The 22,879-nt window shown below is 47.6% G+C and overlaps 1 protein-coding gene across 1 annotated transcript in view; it reads right to left on the bottom strand.

The window, feature by feature from the left end:
- Positions 1-22,879, bottom strand: part of COL5A1 (collagen type V alpha 1 chain) — a 157,149-nt gene that overhangs the window by 82,617 nt on the left and 51,653 nt on the right. The window contains exons 5-7 of the mRNA XM_082008999.1: positions 2,987-3,118; positions 1,081-1,227; positions 706-954 (exon numbers count right to left, since the gene is read on the bottom strand). Of these exons, the coding sequence (XP_081865125.1) occupies positions 706-954; positions 1,081-1,227; positions 2,987-3,118 (528 nt within the window). The remainder of the gene's footprint in view (positions 1-705; positions 955-1,080; positions 1,228-2,986; positions 3,119-22,879) is intronic.

The following is a 22,879-nucleotide window of genomic DNA, read 5'->3' as shown; positions in this document are numbered from 1 at the left end:
CTAAGGATGAGACCAACGTTCATCTATTTGAACAGCAATATAAGAGGCAAGAACTGGGCAAGTCTTATGGATAAAAGAGTCTCAAGTGCAACATATTTCAATTGAAGCATATTAAAGTTTGGGTAACTAAAAATGTAATTGCTCCACCAGAAACGTCAGCTGTGGGAGCTGGACTGATCTCATATTTGAGCAGATCTGTGCACAAAACAGAGGCTGTCTGAATGAACGCAGTAGTTTGAAATCAAGGGTTTGTCCTAGTTTTGACTTTTTTTTTAAAAATTACAATCTGAAAAATGTGAAGATGCTATCCAGTGGGAATGACAAAATGAAAAATATTGCTGTTCTCCATAAAATCAACATTTTAAGGATTTATATTAATAGCTTTGAAATAAAATGCTTTTACTTAGATTTTAACACCAACCCTTCCTTTTTCTTTTTGTCAGAGAAGCACTTCACACAGGGAAATGCAAACAACCTGAACAGATTTTTCCAGGGGAATAATCCTTAACCAAAATCTAAATATCTGTGTTCCACATACTGAAATATCTGGAGTGAAAATATTTTACAAGAAACTTCCTCTTCCAACAGCTGCCCAAACCACTTACAGATTTACCATATGGATGATCACATCTCCTTTGCTCTCAGGGCTACGAAATACCAGAATTAATAAAAAAAGCAGAAGGAAAAAACATTAATTAAAATTACATCAGTCTCATTGTAGGTCATGACGGTACTTGTGGGGAGTTCAGCTTCCACGGCGTTTTCAGTGAGTCCGCCCTGGGGGTCTACTTCTTCGTTGTAGTTGACATCTTCATAGGGGAGAGGTGTGAAGTATTCTTCATTAATGGTTTCATAGTTGTACTCATCCACGAGAGGGTCATCCACCACAGCATCCCCTTTTGTCAGCTTGCCGGCGTCCCCTCCACCAGGTGAGGTCGTAGGGGCAGGATAGTCCTATTGCAGAAATAAAGTGCCAGAATCAGAGAGACAAAAAGAAAATTCTGCAGCATCCCCCACCTCCCTCCCTCTATAAAAGTGCCATTTATCAATGGATAAATTGCCAGGACCCCGTGTCAGTACCTGCTTGGTTTCAGGTCTCTCTCCAGCAGCCACTTCAGGAGTGCCAGGTTTGGTGGTGGGTGCTTCTGGCTTTACAGCTTCATCAACATCTTCATAGTAGGGGTACTCGTAGTAGTAGGTGTCACCTTCTCCCTCCCCATCTGTATACTGCAAAAAGAATACGAGAAGCATAAAATAAGCTGGCAGCACTCACGCGCATTCCTGCCAGCTCTTTTAAGACTTTATTTCACATCAAATGGGCCATGCCATGATGCAGGTCCATGCAGTGAAATCTTTCCCTTCCTCTTGTTCATCGGCTTCTGCGAAACCTTCACCAAGAGCCTGGCTTTGGGCTGCTTTGGCAATGGTTGGCATTTGAGGAGGTTCCCCAATCATTTTTTGGTCCTGCAGCACATTCTCCCTTATCAGAGAGGATTGACCGACCCTGTAGCAATTCAGTCACCCACAATAACACAATAAAAAAGAAAAAACATTATTCTTTCTTCAGCCTCAGATTGTTGAGACCTCCCAGGTCACACATTTAACAGAGAAGCCTCCGAGAAGCGGGGATGCTATTTTCACTCATTTAACTGCACTAATAGCATCTGTGGGACTTCCCATCTACCCGTGGCCTGCAGGCAGAAGGGCTTCAAAAACAAGATATTTTCAGCGTTTTCCACAAGGCGTCAGTCATTCTTCAAAATGAAATACAAACAAAACATTTGGTTACAGCTGGGCATGGCAAATTTCTTCACCAGTCCATCGCTCTCACTGGCAGCAGACGCCGGCGCGTGGAAGAGTTATTCTTACATGGAGCAACACAGCCCTAAGACAAGCCAGCCCTTGTTGAACCGCTGGCTCCAAGAGAAGAGTTTTATTTTCCTACTACCACATATTTTGACCATACCAAAGTCTATTTTATTTTACTTATTTATTGTTTCTCCAGAAGGGCTGGCAGAGTGGTTACGGCACTTCCCCAGGGCTGGATGGCCGTGCCTCGCCTGCAAGCATCGCTCTGCTCCCCAAAGCCCTGCTAGGCTCAGGTTTTTAATTCAATCCCAAAGCTAAGCCAGAGTGGGCTGACAGCATTACAGCTTCATGGGGATTCGGCAGGAGCCCACAGATCTGAGACCAGCTGAAAGCAAGAAAGTGCATGGACCAGCAAATCAGACCAAGAGAGCAGCCAAGATGCTGAGAAGCAGCAGAGGATGCCAGACACTTTAATTGTTGTGAGCTGAGCTTGAGACTTCTTAAAAACATGTAAAATTCAGGTGATGCTCTTCTGGAAATCAGCCACATCCAGACATTTCTAATTGAGGAGCAAAAATAGAGAGATAGCCTGTAGCAGTCTTTTCTCCTTTTTTTTTTTTTTTCAAAGGAACGATCCAAGATTAACTCTTTATAGAAAAAATACTGAGCACAGCAGCTTATACAGATGAGCTGGGAGCATTTCTGCCAAAATGATGAAAGTCAAATGTCAAATACATGGGCAAAAGTGTTTCCCCCTCCTTTAACACCTGTTGTTTCAAAGAATATTGAAAAAGAACTGCTTAATCTTTTTACAAGTTCAAGAGTAAAATTAAGTTTAGAAGCAGGTGCCTGTTACCTACAGACAGGATTTGACCTGCCAGGGAAGGTCAGTATTTCACACTTGGCTTCAGGGTGTCTCTCCTGCAAGTTTTTGATCTCCAAGCAAATATTCATTTCGGTCTCTGGAAATGGGAGGACTACAGAAAGGAAGGGAAACTCCCGAGGGCAAGAGCCAAGACCAGAACCCGCAAATCCTAAAAATAAGCTCTGTCTTGGCCCTTACAGATGACTAGCAGGGGAGCTGAACGGGAGGAAGAAGCCAAGTGTGTTTGCAACCGCCATATAGAGCTGGATGCTGCTGCCCCAAAAGCATCCCCCACCTCTGCAAGAGACTTACATATTCATCCTGGTTGGGGTCCTGGGACTGGGGGGAGTCGGGGACGGCGGTGTCGCAGTCAGGGCTGTAATGTTCGCAGTAATCGTGGGCTGCTCGGGGGTCCGCCACGATCAGGAGCTGCTGGATGTCGCCCTGCGGGGAAAGACAAGACAGAGCGTCAGGGGGACGGACGGCGCACGCGGAGCCACCAGCCCCAGACTGCAGTCACGGGCATAAACGCCACCGAGAAAAAGTGAAACACTTGGCAGGGCCACCTCGCTGGCACGGGCACCTTGCCCGAGACGAGCCAGGAGAAAACCCTGTGTCCGGGGCTGGGTCAAGCAGCCGCTTATCTCGGGCTGCTCTGTGAGGTGTGAAGCCCCTGGGCTTCGCACCCGGTCCCCAAATGCACCTTCCCAAAAGATAACTGCATCTGCAGTCACCCCCACATCTACAACAGTGCTGACAGCCCCGGGCAAGATGGGTGCAGTAAAAATAAGAGCAAAGGGCTCTACGCATCCCAAATAGCAGCGTCCTGCGGACAATAAACAAGCTCCTCTCCCACCCGGTCCCGCGCAGCTCTGCAGGGATGCAGTTACCCTGTCCGGTCCAAAAAGCTGTTTACTGACCTCAGAACTTCTCTGCTTTTCCCACCCCATCAGCTGGTCTCTCAAAAGACATCACCCCCTCTTTCTTCATCTTGCCTCACCTTGATTTGCTACCCACAACAGTGTGGCAGACATAAAAAGATTAGAAATGCATCCGATAACAGAAAAAGAGAAATAAGGGAGGGGGTTTGCAATGGCTTATTAAGAGCCAGGTGCAGAGCAAGCTCGTTAGGCACCGAGGCTGCTTAACAGACCACTTGCTATACAGCGAACGAAGCACGACACAGCCACAGCCCAAAGGTCAGGGCAGAAATTGCTCTCTAGTTTCCTAAAGAACCACGGCACTGCTCAACCATACCACCGAAACACAAGTTTGTTCAGTAGACAGTTACATAACACAAGACTTTACTACTTGGATTATTAGAGCTAATACTTCAATTAGTGGGAAAAAAATCATATTTAATAATAGAATAACATGTCTAAGGCATCAGGGGAAAAAGAAGCATTACAGCAAAACTGGGAGGATGACTTGGGCACATAATAGGAACCAGAAGCTCTGAACGGAGCCTGGCCAGACCAGCAAACAGCCCTGTGGAAAAGCAAAGAGTATTTTTGAAATTATGGGCCAAATCTGCCTTTGTGCACGCAAGCTGCACGTGGTCCAGCCGCGGGTGCTGCTGGGTCCGTGAGGAGTTCAGCTTCCCATGAACACACACCATCAACTCCACCAAAAAAAACCAGCACTGATTACATTTTTGGCAGAGATCCATCAGGAAAGATGGTTGCAAGGATCATGCAGATCTGGCCGCATCCCACCCGGTTCTGAGGGGCAAGGACAGCTTACAGCTGCCCAGGGTTTCCCTCCTCAATTTCTAAGTTATCACTTCCATCTCTGCAGCAGCCCACCATAATGTCTGGGCACCCCCCAGATGCTACACAATTTACCTTAAAATTGACCATTGGTTTAAGCTTAAGAGTCATTGTTTCCTGTGAATAACCTTTACAAAATTAACAGGAATGTCTGCAAAGTAGTTTTCAATTTTTCTATTTTAAGAAACAGAAATAGTCTTTTCTTCCTTTTTTTTTTTAATAAATCTGTAGAGCAGTTCTGTAATTACTGTTCTGGCTTTTTCTTTTTCAATGGAATTGCCAAAAATGGGGATGCACTATTGGGTAAACAGAAAATACAAAGTTCTTGTCTCATAGAACATTTCCCATTTCCAGCCAGCTCTGTCCACCAGCTAATGTGACCTGCATGGGGAACTCAGCCATGGTGTGACCTAGAGGACATCACCCAGCCCTGAGCAGAGACTTTGAAGAGCTGAGGGGTGTTACGGGGTTACTCACACCAGATGTTACCATCCTTGTCTTCAAAGGCAGTTCACAGCAACAAAACAGGCTGCCCCCCCTTTGGAGCTCCCTCCAGTGGAGAACGCCCAACCTGGCCAAGGCAATTTGCTTAAAGTTGATGATGTGAAGATCCTTCCAGCTGCTATTTCTGCACACAGGACCTCTCAAGCACCCCTGCCCCTCACTGACACCCAAACTACGCCGTTTATGCCCTTCTCACTTAGGTGGTTAAAGCTCCCCAGTTTCCATAGGGTTATGGGGAGTGTCCGATACTGTTGGGATAAGCTGAAATAAAACAGCCACAAAAGCAGACTTGGTATTTGTCTCCAAGAGGCAAGGAAGGAAGGCTGAAAGCTTTTTCTTCCTGATAAGGTTGGATTTACACCTCAAGGACAGCTGATAGCCTGCATCCCATAAGTGACCAGGACTATAACTGCGTTTCCCTGAGGAACAGATAAAGCAAAAGAAAGGCATGTTGGCTAAACACAGTGCAAAAGGTTAAGCAGAAGAGAATTTTCTAAAGCTGAGTTTGCTTTTAGTCTCAGCTGATGGCAGCTCCTGAGCTACACATGGGGAGAAATCCTGGCTCAATCCCACCAGACTTCCCTACAGCACAACAGGAGCTGAGCATCCTCTGGGTCTGATGGCTCCAGGCACTGGCAGTACCTTTGAGTACATGGAAAGGCATCACCTGCAAGTCCCAGGAGCCACAGGCTCAAGTCTTGGGGTCACGGCAGAAACCTCAGCCTCACTCAACATAAAGGACAGCATTGACCCAGTGGTTGCTGCTGGCAGGGGGGATGAACAAGGGAAGCTTCCTGCTAGCTCTGGGTCAAGAACCTGAGAAAAACCAGTGCGTAACTGAATAAATTTGGTATGCGAAAGGTGCCAGGAAAAAGCGTGAGCCACATCAGACAACTCTCCTTCAGAGCTCACCACGCTTCATGAGCGCCATTCAGCATGCCTACTATTTTCCCATTTCCTTTTCAAACCAAATCAATCAGCCTGCCCAGCAAAGTTCATCCTTTTCTTCTTGTTCCAGCAGCAGCGTGCAAGCATGCAAAATCAGAAGGAAAACCAATGCACCCAATTTTGGAGGAATGAGAGCCCCAGGGAGCATCTGAGCTCAAGTACACTGACATGGGTTGAGCAGCTCAGTGGTGGGGGAAGGAGCAGAGCTCACGGGGTTGCTAGACCATTCATCTTTGCTTCATTAACAGCAAATGCACGGCCCTGGTGGATGCCCCGTGTTAACACTTGCAAACAGCAGACAGGAGTAAAACCTTGTTAGCAAGATTCCCAGTCAACTGACCTCATCCCTCAGTGCAAAACAATAAAATGGGCTAATTTAGCCTGTAATAAAAAGGCCCACTATCTGAACTTCACAAAAGATGCACAAAGCTCTGCTGTCAAGAGCCCCATTTCTTTGATTTAAAAAGCTGACTTTAAATAGAGCAAGCCGTGCTGGGAGGTTCAGCAAGCCTTTTGTGTCCTCTCAAGTGTGTTGCCGCTAATAAATTTCACCAAGAGATAGCTGCCCCCAGCCCCGGTGCGGGCTGACAAAGGCAGCGGCCAGCTCTGCTCCCTTTCCTCACTCAAGTGTCTATTTGTTTCACTGTTGTGGTTACACAAAACACCCAAGCCTCCCTCCTTCCTAGGTCAGCATCTGCTTTTTTCAGCAAGAACAGCGATAACGAAGATACCATTAATTTCCACCACCCCCCTCCACGCACATGCAACAGCTATGGATTTTCCATGAAGCCTTTGTAAAATGACAACTTACAATGACACTAAGAGTGGTTTAAAGACTTTACCAGCCAAGCCATTTAGGTTTTTAAGACTTATTTTGAAGTAAAGAGGTATCCAAGTCAGGGAGCAAGTCAGTAACACAATGGTACTGCTTCGAAGGAGAAGCCACCAGCAGTGTCCTCCAGCCACCCACGGACGGTGGGTAAAGTCCTCTTTTGGTACATGAATGAGTCGGGCACATCTGGGCACACAGGGCTCAAGAAAGTGCTCCAGTAACTGCAGTGGTACTTCACATGCAGGAGCAAGGCACAATTGCACTTTCCTGGTTTGACAAAAAATTTGAAGCGGAGAAAAAAAAAGGTCAATTTTTGCCTGAAAATAATGAGTATTTCATCCATCAGAAGAGCTAGTTTTTAAGAGGGGAATAAATCACATTGACCTTTATTCCTAGAGCTTCCTGTGAAGGGGAAGAGGCAGGACAGCACATTTATGAAAATGATTGTGAATTGCGATGCTTTTATTTGCTCCACCAAACAGATGTAAGTTCTGTCAGGACCAGTAAAAATCTGTCTGACATTTATGGTAAAGCCATTTATGCCTGATGACTCATTTGCTTTATGGATTAAGTTCCATCAAGCCAGTTTAATTCAACTCCCCAGCCAGCTCCCAGACAAGACTGGAAAAGCTCTTCTGGAGCATTTTTTTAACACTTATTCTATATGTGTGCAAAAATGTCACATCACTTCCAATGACATCAACTTCAGTAACTTGGAGAAATTGCTGTGGTTCAACAAAACAAACAGCTGGCGAGGATAATCGGTGTGACTTCATCTGGCATTGGCAGCAGCTCCATAAATACTGGGATTCTTCAGGGCTCTCACTGCAACGCACCAATAATTAACTGGACTGTTGTTTTAGTGCATTACCCCAGAAGTCTTAGAGACTCTTAACATCCGTAAGAGCAAATACTGCTTGAGGGGCTATTTTAAACTCATACATTTAAATTGGATGACCACAGGCCCAGGATGCATGATTGTAACACAGACCCCCCCCCCCCCCCAAAAAAAAATTTTAAAAATTATTGGAAGCAGTTGGGATGTTGCCGAGTTTTATTATGACAAACTCATGGTTTCCATAAATGCAAACCCAGTCGGGTGGCTTAAGAGTGGCAGCAGTTCAATGCAGCTCTAAGATGAAGTGAAAGCTTTGAGACCCAGCCACCAGCAAGCTTCCGAAAAACCTGATCCCAATCTCAGAGACAGCCTGCCAGCCCTCAGATGTTCCACTTGATAAAGCCTGTCATCAGCACTTGCCCACAGACAGAGGCTTTCTGCTAAGGACACAGTGGCTGCCCTGCTCCAGGGCTCCGAGAGGCTCCTTGTCTGCACAAGTTGTCCTAAGAGCAGTATTGGAGAAGTCAATGAAGAAGGGAAGCAAGGGGTGACCCAGAGCTCACGGTCTCCCTGGCTCTGCCAGCATAGTGAGACCCCAGGTCCAAGGTACGGTAACTGCTCAGAGCATCGGTGCATCCTCTGTTGTACTGGCATCATCCCAGAGTCCCTCATTTAAACACAGCCGTGCCAGAAGAGCCGCCAAACTGCAGCAACAGGATCAGACAAAGCCTCATCACCCCTGCCAGGCCCTGCACCTCTGTCCTGAGCCCCTCTCGCTGGCCAGCCACAGACAGAAGCAAGCTCACCAGACAGAGCACCTGGTACCCAAATAGCATCTTTTGGGCTTCCAAAAATTTTGCATTACAAAAATGGGAAGGCAATAGTTGAAGGCCTGGCTCAAGAAAAAAAAAAAGGGCTTGACTCACACACAGTCATGAGTCAGCTACAAATACTTGGTGGTTTGGATAAATCCAACCCGGATGTTTGCTTCCCCATGCTGCGCAGAGGGGCTGCAGGAAGGGACGGGCAGCTTTGCTGCGAGACCTCTGCTATTTCCCCTCCTGAGCTCCAGTTACCACACGAACGGCTCCTTCTGGCTTTTCACACTCAGATAGGAGCCTTTTCCGAGCCCTCTTGAGAAAAAACAGGTTTAATTAAGCAGAAAAAGGATAAAAGTTTCACTAGAACCAAATATGGCTTCAAGGAAAAACCCTTCTTAAGGGCTGATAATAGTTACTCTTTCTCACTGCATCTCCATCTCAGAGAAGAGGCACCTTAAGAAACACTGCTCTCATGACACGTCAGCCTAGTCCTGCATCCCCCTGCCAAAGTGAAACCATTAGTATCAGAAATGCTAAACTTGCAGAACACAAACTAAGGTAATTATTTGGACAACCCACATGCCTCTTTTCCCTGACCACAGCAACAAGAAGAAAATAAGCCCTTTGGCTCAAAGGTAATTAACCTCCCCAGTAATTTTCAACCTTTCTATTTTATAAACCCAGGGAGGAACCCAATTTCCTATCGCATGAGGATCCACTAACTCACTGTTAGCCTTGGCCGCTGGCTTTGAAGGAGCAGGGCAGGGAAGCACGGTCCCCTCCTCTACGCCCCTTCCCCTTCCCTCAAGCCTGCTACCCTCCGCTCTGAGCTGTCGGCGACTCTCAGCCCTGCTCCCATGGGTGGGAACAGTCGGGCAACGCCACGTCGCGCTTCCTCCATCCATAACTGCTGGCTCCTTGGGTCAGCCACTCCATGGCTGTTGCTTAGGAAAGAAGCTTTTTGGAGCAAGGGGTTGTGTTTCATACATGCTTGCAGAGACCACAGCACGCTGTAGGCCTGTCGGCATAATATCGCAATACAAATTATGAGCAGTTTAGCAAGGACTCCTTACTGGAAGGGAAGGACAAGCAATTCTCTAAGAAGAAAACAAAAGCCAGATGGCTTTGCTAATTCTGGAAAGCTCTCCTGAAGAAGCTGTCGCTCTGCCAATACCCAATACCAGTCAAGGACTCAAGTCATCAGCAGAGCAGGAGACACTAATACAAGGTTCATTCCCAGGCAGGTGTCCCCCCCCCGCCCAGCCCCAATAACCATGCAATGTAAATAACGCCCTACCCTAATGTAAACACTCCCCCGGCAGCGGCCACAGCCGCCGGCACAACACTGAGCACCCTCTGCGCTTGCCAGAGCAAATGCTAAGCCAGCACTTATACCAAAGTTCTTTAAGTGACAATGCAGAGCTAATTCCCAAAGACAATATGCACAGTATTCATCAGCAGCATGGATTATTTACACAACAGCACTTTGCAGGCAACAGACCCATCCACCATTCCAGTTTCCTGTCCTCAACGGGTGGAAGATTTTCTTGCCTTTCCAAATGGCCGAGTTTGTCAAACGCATTAATCATTGCTGACATCTTCCTGCTACTTTCCCTGGAATCCTCACCAAATCCTGACAGCCGAGAGCCCCTTTGCTCTCTCCAGTCCCATGTAACATCCCTACAGTCACCCGTTCCTCAGCCCCCTGCTACCCCTGCCCACTTAACCATGACGTCCTGCGCCAAGAGCTTCTCGGGTAGGGACTGGCAATGGCCCGAAGAGAACAGAAAAAGGACAAGATGAAAAAACCTGACCAAGCTCAAATGGCTGTTTAATGATGAGGCAAGAGCCCAAGCCAAGCTCCAGACTCACCACCCAGACCACAGAGTCCCATCCTCCCCGCACCCCACCCCTTCACTGCCAACACTGATTCATCCCCAGGCACTTCGCCTAATTGAAGCCTCCATCCTTTCAGAAGAGACATCTAATCACCAGTTTAAAGATCCCAAAAAGCTCTGGAGCTGCTTTATGCTTTGAGGCAATTGTACTTCACCTTATTCAGCCTTGACCCCAAGTGACTGAAGGGGGCCGCAGTGCTCCCATGAAGCGTCGCGTGCGCATCGCCGTTTGTTACGCTGCGGCTCCTGCTAAGCCATAAATGAGCATCTCTTCCGGTGGGCAACGTGTCTTTCCTATCTAAAGGCTGATACCTAGACCTCGGAGAGCAGTTTTCATTCAAAAATTTATCAAATGGGTGGGAAAACCCTGATAACGCAGATTAGCAACCTGTCATTTAATTAAGATCCAGGAATTTAGGGGACACGGGACAGAGAGAAAAACAATCCTGAAGAAAGAGGCAGCTTGGAAAACAGGTGGCATTGGCAGAAGCACAGAAAGCATCAAATCTACAAAGCGTTTACTGCAAGGCTATCATAGCAATGTATTTCCCCAGGGTTTTTGTACCCGAGCTGGAAAAGCCACTGCGGGGACAGCGCAGCATCCCTCGGCTGGTCCGCCCCACGCAGCCCTCCTCCAGCCGCGGCACTGACGGGGCAGGACCTGCAGAGCCAGGCTGCACGAGAGGCACGGCTGCCGGTAGCAAGGGGGGGTTTCTTCAACAAATAGGAAAATTTAAGCTAGAAAAAAAATCATGAAAAAAAAGTGAAGTGGCAACTGAACTGTGGTTTACAACGCCAGCAGAGAGGCTCCTGCAGGAGCATCCCGGGTCAGGCAGCACCGAGCAGCAGGCAGCGTCCGTCCCACGCACGTACCAGGGGACACATCCAGCTTCCCCCTTGACTCATGTCTGGTGCTGCAAACCACCAGACGTCGGCTGCGTGATCCACAGGCTGCGCTGCAAAGCGCTCTTAATAACTGTTGCAGCTAATTGCACAAGGGAGCAGGACCCACCCAGAGGAGAAACGTCTCCTCAGCTTCTGTTTATTCTCACGCCTTATAGCTCGGTGCAGGCAGCCTTACATCAGCCGCTGCAAGCGTGGTAGCATCACCGTCACACACTGCAGTCCTTCAGAACAGAATATTTGCAGGCTTTGATTTTCCCTTCCACTTCAAGCTCCCTGCTCACCCAGGTCGCTTTTAAAACTGCTGCCATCCATGGGGCCAGCGCTCCGCCGCTGGTTTGTCTGCGTTCCTCCTCTTTTGAGCGAGCACAAACACCGTAACTCTTTCGATAGGACTGGAAGGTACGCCCAAGGCAAAGCAGCAGCCAAGCAGTAGAGACTGCAGGAGAGGAAAAGGCAGCCAAGATGCCTTAAAAAAAATAAAGCAAATACAAAGACCTGCTAAAAACACCCAAAGAGACAGATATCCTTAAATCAACAACTGTCATGCTCAGATGCTCAGCTCCACTGGCTATTTTTATCTATTTATGCCTGTTAAACAAACCACAATCTATCTGCTAGGATTTTTGGGCGTGAAGCAATCTGTTATGGACACGGAAAGCGGGATGCGGCCAAACGGATTCCGCTACTCTGCGGCCCCAGCCTGGAAGGACGGACAGAGAGAGGGGCTGCGTAGACTGGTGTGACAAAAAGCTGCTTTATATTCACTCCTCCTCTACAGCCTGGCCAAGCACTGTGGTAACATACGCAAAAATAATGAGAGGTTTCTGCAGCTATTTTGCAAAGAGGGGAAAAAAATAGCAGCGCACAGTTCAGGTTTTTAAAGGCAAAAAAAAAAAGAAACGAAACCCCTGACAATCCCACCTCTCTCCACACCAATAAAGAAAGGACATGAGACTCAAGTTTCATTTTCCTATTGTAAAGTCAGACTTTATATTTGCAAAATGAGCATTTTAAAATATTTTTTTCTTTTTAAATTGTGTGTTCTGGGCAGATGGTCTAACCCCTCCTCCCGGCAGATTAGAAACATATGCAAGAACAAGGAATCTAAACCACAGGTTTTTATTAAACTGCATGACTTCTAGTTCAAATTTCATCACATTGAAGTATATCTTTTCTCACTAAAGTAGCAGCTGCATGTTAAGTTACCCACAATAGAGGTTTCATTTGTACACATAGGCATACAGGTGCCCATACATGTACGTCCCATGCTTGCGGATAAACTTCATAGATGCCACCGAGACCACATGGCAGAAGCCAATTTTGCCATTTTGCTTTTAAAAACAACCTGCCTGTGCACACACATATGCAATTTAAAAAAAAATAAAGCTGCAAGGGCTCCAAAATTTCAGAAATACCAGATTTAAGGTTGCATACCCTTAATCTATCACTCTCTATAGACATATTACCATGTAGCCTTTAATTATCACCCAGGAACATGATGCTTTTCCAGAGTACTTCCACCTCGCGCGGTGCACGAGTGACAAGGACGCTTTCCCGCGCAGCCCCTTCGCACGCTTCGCTAAGCTCCACTTTGCAGGCGCAGTGCTCACATCCGTTTTACACATCCATGCTGCCCACCTAAGCATGTATATTTTTAAGTGTGACATCTATAGATGCAGATGTTAAGCACTGCTGACTTAAACGAGCTCCTCCACTGGTAGAGGAGGAAAGCGTCTGGATTTGGGTGGTTTTGAAAAAACACTGACTTCCTAATGATTTAGCTTCCACTTCTGGCACAGGGCATGTACCCTGCTAAAGCCTGACATATCCCTAGTGACTTCCCTGAAGCCAGGCCTTAATCCTTATCCCCGGCCTCTTCCTGCGAAAGCTGGGACATGTCAAACACAGCTATTGCCGGGTGTTTACGGAGCGCCTGGGCATCGCCTCCGGTGCAGAGCGTAGGTTTCCTGCCAGAACACCGACCGCACGCCACGTCGGCAGGGATGAACCCCGACCCGGCCAGCGCAGCCTTGGGACCCCACGCCAGAGGCACTGATCTTACCATGAAGTAACTTGCAGCCAAGGGCAGGCTCCCCATCCCACCCAGCCCTTTGGGGGATACCGGTGCTCTCCCACCAGCCTTGAACCCCTCCTCTGAAGGGCTGAACGGGGCCAGCTTGAAGCCAGCTGAGCTTGTGCCATTTACCCCCCCATCAGCCCCCCAAGCCAAGCCCTAAAAATCTATGGGATTTCCATCACCTGCAGCAGATGCAAAGCCAAGCCACAAGACCTGCTCACAGTACCCACTGGTGCTCCGATTTCAGTCCCAGCAGTGCAAGAAGCCCACACCCCCAGCTGGTGAACACCAGCTCCAGGGGCACCTTAAGGCTGGAGGACAAAGAACTACGTCCATCTACAACAACCAGCTTGCTGTAGCTCTCCTGGCCCACTGGGGACCATCCTCAGCTGACACTCTTCTCTTGAGAAACCATTTACAGGTCTCCTGCAGTAACACCTTCCCCAAGGACAGAAAATTGGACAGGACCTGGAGCCCCTTGGCTCATTGGGACTAAGTCAGAGGCCCCAGAAGTTCTCACAGCTGTGGGATGGAAACCACACAATGCAATCTATCCAGACCCTGCTACTAACCAGGCTTAACTGGAAGAAGAAACTCCTTTTCTGGCTTATTTCTGAGTTGCTGGCTGGGCAAAGGTGTTCTTTCTATTTCAGGGGAAGAGTGGAAAAAAAGGTAAAAAACCTGACTGCAGAGAACCCTTCCAAAGTGACTCAGTTTTCTTTGGCGGCTCCAAAACTCCCATGAACATGGTAAATAGTCTGACTCTTTTCCCCTCTCCAATTTTGACTGAAAAATAGGAAACCTGATTCTGGGAAGAGCTGGAATAAGAGAAAAGCAGGTTTAGACTCTGCATGCAGGGCCAGCTTGGCAGAAGGTCTTGGCACACTTGCACCATCTCCTAGGGAATGTGAGATGTTAAGGTCAGACCTGGTGTAGGTCCTTAGCAGACCCGATCTGTGCATGCTCCTTGGGTGGGATCCTATACATTGCCTCCATTCAGCTAGGCAGAACCCATTCTTGCATTTTTGCCAGCACAAGGAGCTAGAGCAGAACTGGTTTCTCCCTACAAGGATCCTACCTAGAGGAAATATTTGGAGTAGAGCTGTTGCATGCATAGGAGGCATGGTGGAAGGAAACACCTTCACCAAAGCAGCAACCCAGCCTTCTGGCCACCTCTGTAATTACAACTGCTAGCAACTATTCATCTCTTGTGTATACCAGAAACCACACTGAGAGTTATTTAATTTGAAGGTTTAAACTAACACATGAGGAAGCATTCTCCTCTAATGAATTCACTAGGACAGCAATGCATTTCTTTGGCTGGTTTCCCCTGAAAGCAAGCCATGTGTGATCACTTTGTGCAGCCACAGGTGTGTCCGTCTGTCTCAATAACTCTTGAATCTGATAGCTGATTTCAATCACTTTTGACAGAGGGGAAAAAGCTCAAGATAATTAAACTCCTATAAATGTCACGTAACAGACAGCTAGGTAAAAGAAAGGCATCATACAAGTTCACTGTCTGAGGAGCAGCTTTGTGGCAAGTTTAGATCCGATCAGATATAGGCACACACAACAAGAACATGTCTCTTTAACACTCCTACCAGAAGAAAAGTTTAAGCAACCACAAGACACAAATTAGAAGGAATCTAGACCTGACTAATCTCAAGGCATCTCGGAGATTCCCAGTTCCCACAGTAACAGGAAAAAGATGAGCTGAAGCACCGAAATAAGCAGTTCTTGCATTTCTGCCTGTACATGGAAAACACCCTCTTCTCCTCAATTTTCCAGACCCAGGAAGAATGGAGGAAAAAACCAAGCGTCTCCAGGTCTCAGCTAGCCAGCTCTCCTGACAGCTCTCAGAGGAACATTAGAGGACATAGAGCCCAAGAGTTTGTTGCTACCTGGTCATCAGATGCCAGCCACATTCAGGCTGGCATTGCCACCCAGGCCACCTCGGATGAGCCTTTACTCAGAGCGCTTTATCCATCTGCACCACAGACTTGTAATCGTTACTGGCTCTCCAGCAAACACACTAGGATCAAACCCTTAGAGTTATTTTTTTCTATATGACCACAGCGCAGCTTGTCACTCTGTGATTTCTGCCTTTAAACTCTTCATTTGGTAACTTAAAATCAGTATTTATGTCATACTCAACACAAATTACAGCTAATTACAGTTGATCCCTAAAATAGAAGCCCCACAATCACCACACGCTGTTGGGCTAGATGTAAAGACAGTGACAAATACAACTATTATAGCATGGTCACTATACAGCTGTTGGTTCCCCCCGCCCTCCAGATTCCAAATGTTTATCCAGGAATAGTGCAAATCTATAGGATAGCTTTGAAAGGAATGCTTTAAAACTGCTCAAAAATTGTACTGCCAAGTTCAGAGGTATTCTTTAGAAGATGCACCCACCATCTGTTTACAATATTAATACCACCAGCTGAGACTGACTTCATAGCAACAGATTATTCAAAAAAACCCAAAAGCTCTCTATCAGATATCCATCCAGAATTTAAACATGGTTTTCTTTTTTTCCTTTTCTTTAAGGTATTGTCTATTCCAAAGCGTTTGCAAAATAACAAGCGTGAATAACTCAACAGCAGAAGTTTTTCAAGCAGTTCCTTCTGATCGTTTTCCAGTAGGAGCTGATTTGGCTCAGGTCTATTCACACGGTGTGGTTTTGTTCCCTAATTGAAGCATCAAGTCAGATTACGCTTCTGAACCCTCGCAAGCAGCAAATTAGACTATTCAAAAAAATCTCTTAATACTTACTCAAAAAGTTTGCTTCCATGGATATGCTTAAGCAGGGCAACTCAGGAGGCACCTGGCAGTGGGCTTTTGCACACCATAGCCTCCAGTCAAGGAAAGAAACGTTCGTGCAAGGATAGAATAAAGGGACAGTGTGACAAGACGGTGCTCGCCCCGACAGCCGTCGCAAGCGCCCAGCGCGACAGCAGGGCTCAGACACTGCCGACCGGCGATGCCAACTGCCGGGACAATCTGGGCGAGTACCAGAACCAGCTGAAGTTTGGCTTCACACCAGCGGTTGCAGTGGGAAAAAAAAAAAGCAAGCCATGAAAGATTTTCCCCTCTGCTGCGTGCACACCCTGCCTGCTGCTCCTGCGGCGCAGGGGATGAGCGGGCAGCAGCTTGCACCCGCACCACCACCCTCCGTCAGGGTGCTAATTGCTCCAGTGGTGCCCCGAGGCCAGGGTGAGGGGACCAGCACAGGTCAGCATTACCAGGACAACGGCCCCACGGGCAGCATCCCGCAAAACTCACATTCAAGCCCACAGGAAAGCTACATTAGCTGGTAGCCTGCACATTGTGGGAGGCATTTACATAAAGGGAGGATAGTGTCAGCCTGACCTTCCACTGTCCAGCATGGAAATTTAAAAAAACAAACCACAAAAGCCCAGCCCAGGCCTCCGAGAAATGAATAGGACAAAGTGAATGGATGTCATTGTCTACCATGAGCTGCCAGCCCTTTAACTAGCGGTTAATAAAGCTGAGAGGGAGAGAGGAGAAGATGAAACAATGGGCAATTTTGAAATTCAACACCCTCGATTTTGCATCCGGTGTATTCCAAACAACACTGCCCTTCTGCAGCACACGCTGAATATCCTGCGCTCCATAGAACAGGCTCCAAAAAAATTACTTTCTCCATTTTCCTCATCGCATTCATCAGGAATCCCCGGAAGAAACCCAAGTCCCCATTTCCCCTTGTTCACCACTGCTCTTTGAGCACCAGGTAGCCCAGGGCAGCCTGGCTCTCCCCCACCAGTGCCACTACTGTCCAGGTCCCAGTTGTCACCACCCGAAGGTCATCCCCATTCCTGCAGGGCCCAATGCACGTGGCCTGAGCAGCCCCACGGCCCGGCTGGCGTCCCCATCTGCAGCCTGAGGGTCAGCTCTGGGCACTGCTCTTTTATCCAGGCTACATTTCTCATGCGAAATGAGGAAATTGCAGCATTTGCCTTGGAGAGATGCAGCCTGGAAGGGACCATGCAGTCTCTGAAAACTCCACGTAAACCCAAATTAGAGTCCACAAGGCTGCCAAAGGCTGCCCAGCCTTCACATTACTTCTTGTGGTCGCATAGACCTGACCACATACTCAAGTTCCCTATTTTCTTTACCATTTCATTTAGCACTGTATTTCCCCCATCCAACTTCATCTGCTGATGTCACTGCCTTACCAAGGGCTAATCACACTCTTCCAAGCTTCCTCTCTCCATCCAAATCAAATAATCCACTAATAACTGAGCTAAAGGGCTGGCTTTTTCCTATAGAAGTTATTTTTCAATGACATATGTGTGAACCATAAGGGATAGTTTAAAAACAGATTCTCCCTCATTACAAGCTGCGGCACAGCACATCGCGGCATTGCTCTTTTGTGTCTTCCCCCTCCGCGTTGAACGATGCCGTTTCCTGGCTCCGGTTTCAGGTTGATTTATTTCCCTTTCATCTATGGAAAATTAGGAACGAGATCAGCTTCTGCTGGCTGCGCCGCCCACACAAAGCTGGGTACGCCAGCGTATTGTAAGGGGGACTCTCTCGCAGTGGAAAATATGTAGTAAAGTGAAGCTCTTGGCTTAAGTTACACATTTGAAAACTCGCTGTTGGAGCTGCGCTGAGCCAGTGGAGGTAGTCACTCAGTTTTTACTCAGCCCTGTGTAAACAGGGTCGTGGTGTCTGCCCGGGGAGGTGTTGGTCCCAATGACCCAGAAGGCTTTGGGCTTCGTTCCCACCCCTGGCTACGATGGAGGTGGGGGATGCAAAGGGAAAGAGATGGTCTAGGGAAGGTGGTGAAGAGTTTCAAGAGACTTGGGGAGCAGCCGGTTTTGGTACAGAAACGGAGGCGGCAGCAGGAAAGAAATCCAACCCAAGGTCTCCAAACATCTAGCCATGACCATCCATGATGGTCAAACACAGCAGACAGCGTTTCGCAGCTCCATCAGACAATTCACACCACTGCTACGAGGGCAGTGCTGCTCTGGATTGCCCATCCTCTCCCTTCCTCACTCCCTAAACACTTCCCAAACTCCAGTACAAAACCCCAGGTGAGCCCTCAGACAGCTCCAAAGCCCATGGCTCATTTTGGAATGCCTCAGCCTCCTCCAGCCTGGGCTCACTTCCATCAAAGGGTGGCTCTCTGCTTCTAGCAGCACATCAGGGCTTCCTGCTCCCATCCCACAACAGCTGGAGCTCTTCCAAATACTAAGGTTACCTAAAAGCTGCACACCCCTTGCTTTTACTCCATTTTTTTTTCCTCATAGCTGAATTAATCCAGAAGCTGAGCTGCTGTTTTCTCAGCCCCACAGCCAGGCTTTCCACTCCCCGACTGCCACAACCCCAAGATCCACCCTGAGGTTTTATCCTCAGCCCTCTACACCGAGGTGGCTCAGGATCAAGGGTTTTGTATACACAGAGGCTTTTAATCAGGACTTGGAATGTTTTCTGCCCCAGGAGGTAAATACAGAATCCAGGTTTTATGGATTAAAGGGAATGCAGGGAAATAGACCTCGCTGCCAAAGTTATCTCAGGATGTAAGTGGGATTACATGCTTAGCCATGGGAATATCTGCTGATGCTCAGAATTCAACTTAACACCAAATTTTGGTTGGGAAAGAATTTTCCTGCATTTGCCCAGCAACAATCCACCAAAGCATGGAGCACCGAGTAGGACACATCTGCTGGGACCACGGAGAAGGAAGCTTTTGTGCAGGTTCCTATTGCTATTTCCCACCATTGCTGCAAATTTGGCCAGTGCTGCTCTGCAAAGAGCTGAAAATAGATAGCTGAGCTAGTGCACGCACATAGGCGTAACACCTCTCGTCCATACACATTTCTCCCTTTTCCTCCAGGCAACTGAACAGTCTCCTTTGTTGACGTTCATACATCTCACCTCCACGCTTCAAAGTATTCCTGCAATTATGTTTCAAGACTGCTAATTGTCCATGAAAGATGATTTGAGGGGTTTTTTTTTTCCACCCCTGCATGAGAAACCCTGTGCAGCATCTCCCATCTCAAATCCAGCTTTCAAAAAGTCTTGCGTTTAAACACAAAATCCTGCGTAGCTCCCATAATGAAGCTAACTGGGCACAACCCAAGCTTTCCATCCCAAGTAAGGGAGCTGAGTTTGTATACCCTGTGGCCTGAAGAGCAGATGTGAAGCTCAGCCCAGAATGCTGTTATCTGAACAAACCCCATTAAGGAACAGGAACGGATGCAGCGTGACCTACACGGCCAACAGTAGCTGCGCATCACGGCTCAGATTTTGGTATTCTGAGCACCAACTTGGAAGAGGGTAAACATAATTTGCAGATAAATTTGCTTATGCAAGGCATCAAAGCCTCAGGAAAACCTTGCTATGTTTGCAGACATTCCAGAGCAGAGAACAGTGCACAAAAGTAATATTCACCACAAATTCTCTCATCTCCCCACACATTTCGCTTCAGTGGCCAAAGCACTGTTTGTTCAAGCAAACTTGACCTCCTGAACCACAGCCAGTATGTGGCTACGTGTGGAGAACAATGAGCCCACGGTTAGAGACTTTTTTCCGTGTTCTTGGAGGGAATAGAAAACACACATACACACAAATACACAAATCCCATCCAATACTCTGCACAACTCATTAGGAATACCCTCTTCCAGCTCCCATCCCCGGGGTGATGTATTTATTGTGAACATATACATTCGATCCCACTCGGCTCTGTCAAAGTAAGTAGTACACCTGCACGCTGGGGATGTCTGGAGTGGGCTAGGATTTTCCTTTGGGCTTTGGCAAGCAGCCCAGACTGCCTCAAAAAAATAAAAAGGCCTCACCATGTGTAAGGAACATGTGTTTCATTTGTTCGTACCTAAATGACAAGGGCATGGGTTGAACACAAAGTCAACTAAGAGGCTTCTAGTTAGGATGGTCTTTTCTATGCTGGGTTTACTCTGTCCTCACTGCAATAAGAGGACAGAGTATGTGCATAAAACCCTAGCTTAGGGAAATGAAGACTTCAAGCAGTGTCCTGCTTGCAGGACAACAGCAATAAAGCCCTACATTTCAAAGAAACATCAGCTTGAGCACTGCCAGGTTAACAAAGCCATAAGCCCACCTCCCTGCCTAACCAGCTTGTTGCCGAGCTTAGTGCTGACCATCCTCTTCCTCATAGTGACTTTCCCACGAGTTTGGCTCAGGCAAGTCTGTACTTCCTAGAAGTTTGTTGCAACAATACAAATCAATTGAGATTTTTGTATCTCAATTTGTATATTTTGAAGAGGATATTTTCCTGTCCACAGGCTTCTGCTCCAGAAATTCATTTTTATAAGACTAATTGGTGTGTCACCTTCCACACAGAACAGGGTTCCAAAATTAGCAGGCAAGGGGAAACATGCACTGATTTGGGCCAGTGGCACACTATCGCTCTCTGCTCTCAATAATCACTTTTGCATATTGCATAGTGAGGCTGCCAATAAAGTTCAGCTGGAAACTTCTCCCCAATAGCATGAGCATTTGGCTTTTCCCCCCATGCTCAAGCTGAAGAAAATAATCTTTCCCAAACATGTCCATCTGCTCTCTGCTTCAGCACCTTTCTGACACACTCTGGGTCCCTTTGCAGTCCCTTTTCAGCTCCCAAAGCCCTGTCCTGCTGCCTGTTCCCAGCAGACACCCATGTCTACAACGCCACTGTAAACCTTGGCATGATGTCACCGGAGAGGAGCAGGTTTCCAGCATTACATCACCCTGTCTGGGCTCAGCAATCAGCCTTCTGCACCTCAGAGTTTCCATGGAAGAAAGAGTCCCCTCCTCCTCCCTCCTGCTATCCAAGTGGGGAAGCAAACTACAAATGAAGCCATCAGTGGAAAGAGTAATGACACTACACCTAACAGCATCCATCACATATAACGAGCCTGCCTGGGTTGCTGCCTGCCAGCATTTAAATACAAAACTCTGCCAAGTGAATGTCAGGAACACCAGACACAACTCTGCTCCCCAAACCCCACAATCCTGCGGTGGATGGAACTTGTTTTGAAGGATGAGCTTTGCCTTCCAGACACCACTCAGTTTTCCTCGTTAGCGGTTTCAACTGGTTACCCCACTCTGCAGGAGGTACCCCAGGCTAGAGAAAGTTGGACAACAGCCTGTCATCTCCATGTCATGGCCCCAGATGACAACAGTGATGGAGAGCCCTGCATCGCATGGCTTAGCCTCCCTCCCACTGCCAGTTCTCCCCACTTCCTGCTCAGCATCCTTTCCCATGCCCTCCGAAATGGCAATAGCTCATCCAAACCAACTCTCCTGCAGAACTCCCTGAAGCAATCATCAGGTTCCGAAACCTGCCTATTTGAATCATAATAATAAAAACTTCAGGTTTTTTCCCCACTGCTGTAAGCTCCTGGAGTCATGGCACGTTGCTATTATTGTGACCAACATCCAGGAGCCAACAGAGAAGCCAGCTGTTTCTCAAACCAGGGTGAGGTCCCATGTCCTTCACAGAAGACATTAGCCATGGATTTTAATGAGTGCTAAGTGCCCCATATCCTCAACACTCGCCATGTTTTTCTAACAGAATCATGAGCAGGGACCCCTCAACAAGCAATTGCTGAGGGTTGGGTGCCTTCTCCCATTTATAGACAACACCATCCCATTGCTGCACTCAGGCTCATGAGGGGCGAGCAGGGCTCACTGCAAGCTGCATCCCACCACCAGGTTCCTCAGCATTGTCTGACACCACCCCTGCTCAAGACACTTAGCCTATACCTAAGGGAATTCTATATTAAACAACATACTAAGCTGCCCACTTGCCCACAGGTAGTACACAAATGGGATCGCACAGTGAAGCGCCGATTAAAAAGCCCTTGCTCAGGATGACACTGAGAGGACCCTTTCTAGACTAACAGTACACACCAGCACCGAGGCAAGGACAGGCAGCCAAGCACACCGCTATTACACGATGCCAGGCTGCCTGGGATCCTGCTTTCTCCCCATCTTCTTCCATGCAGAGTCCTCCTTTTATCTCCTCTGCTGGACACAAGGAATATAAAGTGCTTTCAATAACCACAGCTTCGCCTTATCACTCCCTCAAGTAGGATCAGTAGGGCTCAAGGGCCATCACTCTGCCTTATTTTAATTACAGCACACACTGTATATTACCGACTGCAAAGATCCAGAGGAGGATTCTTCACATTAACTAATGAAGGTGCCTGAAACTGAAATCCAGACCCTCAGCAGTCAGAGCCCATCTGACACAACATATTGCTGGAAGTTAGAAGCAGCCCCTACTCAATAAGAGACATCCATTGCCTTGAAGGTAACACCCAACAGCACCCATCCAGAGACGAAACCCATGCGGGTCCTCCTGCAAGACTGAGGCTTGACTCCGGACAAACTGCAGGCAGCAGTAAGACCAGGCAGCTTCCTAGGCTGGTGCTTAACTTGGTCATATTAAAAGATAAATGATGTACTGCATAACTGTTAGACATCAATGAAAGCACTTTTATGTTCAGATTGAACAATAATGCACATCTCCCCGCACATTGTATGCTATCAGAGGCCTGAAGGCATTCGATACCAGCAAACTGCAGTAATTATCTACGCATGCCAACACACAATTTT

Source organism: Phaethon aethereus (genome assembly GCF_964289735.1).
Source record: "Phaethon aethereus genome assembly, chromosome: 20".
NCBI classification, from domain to species: Eukaryota; Metazoa; Chordata; class Aves; order Phaethontiformes; family Phaethontidae; genus Phaethon; species Phaethon aethereus.
This window is presented reverse-complemented; position numbering and strand designations above follow the sequence as displayed.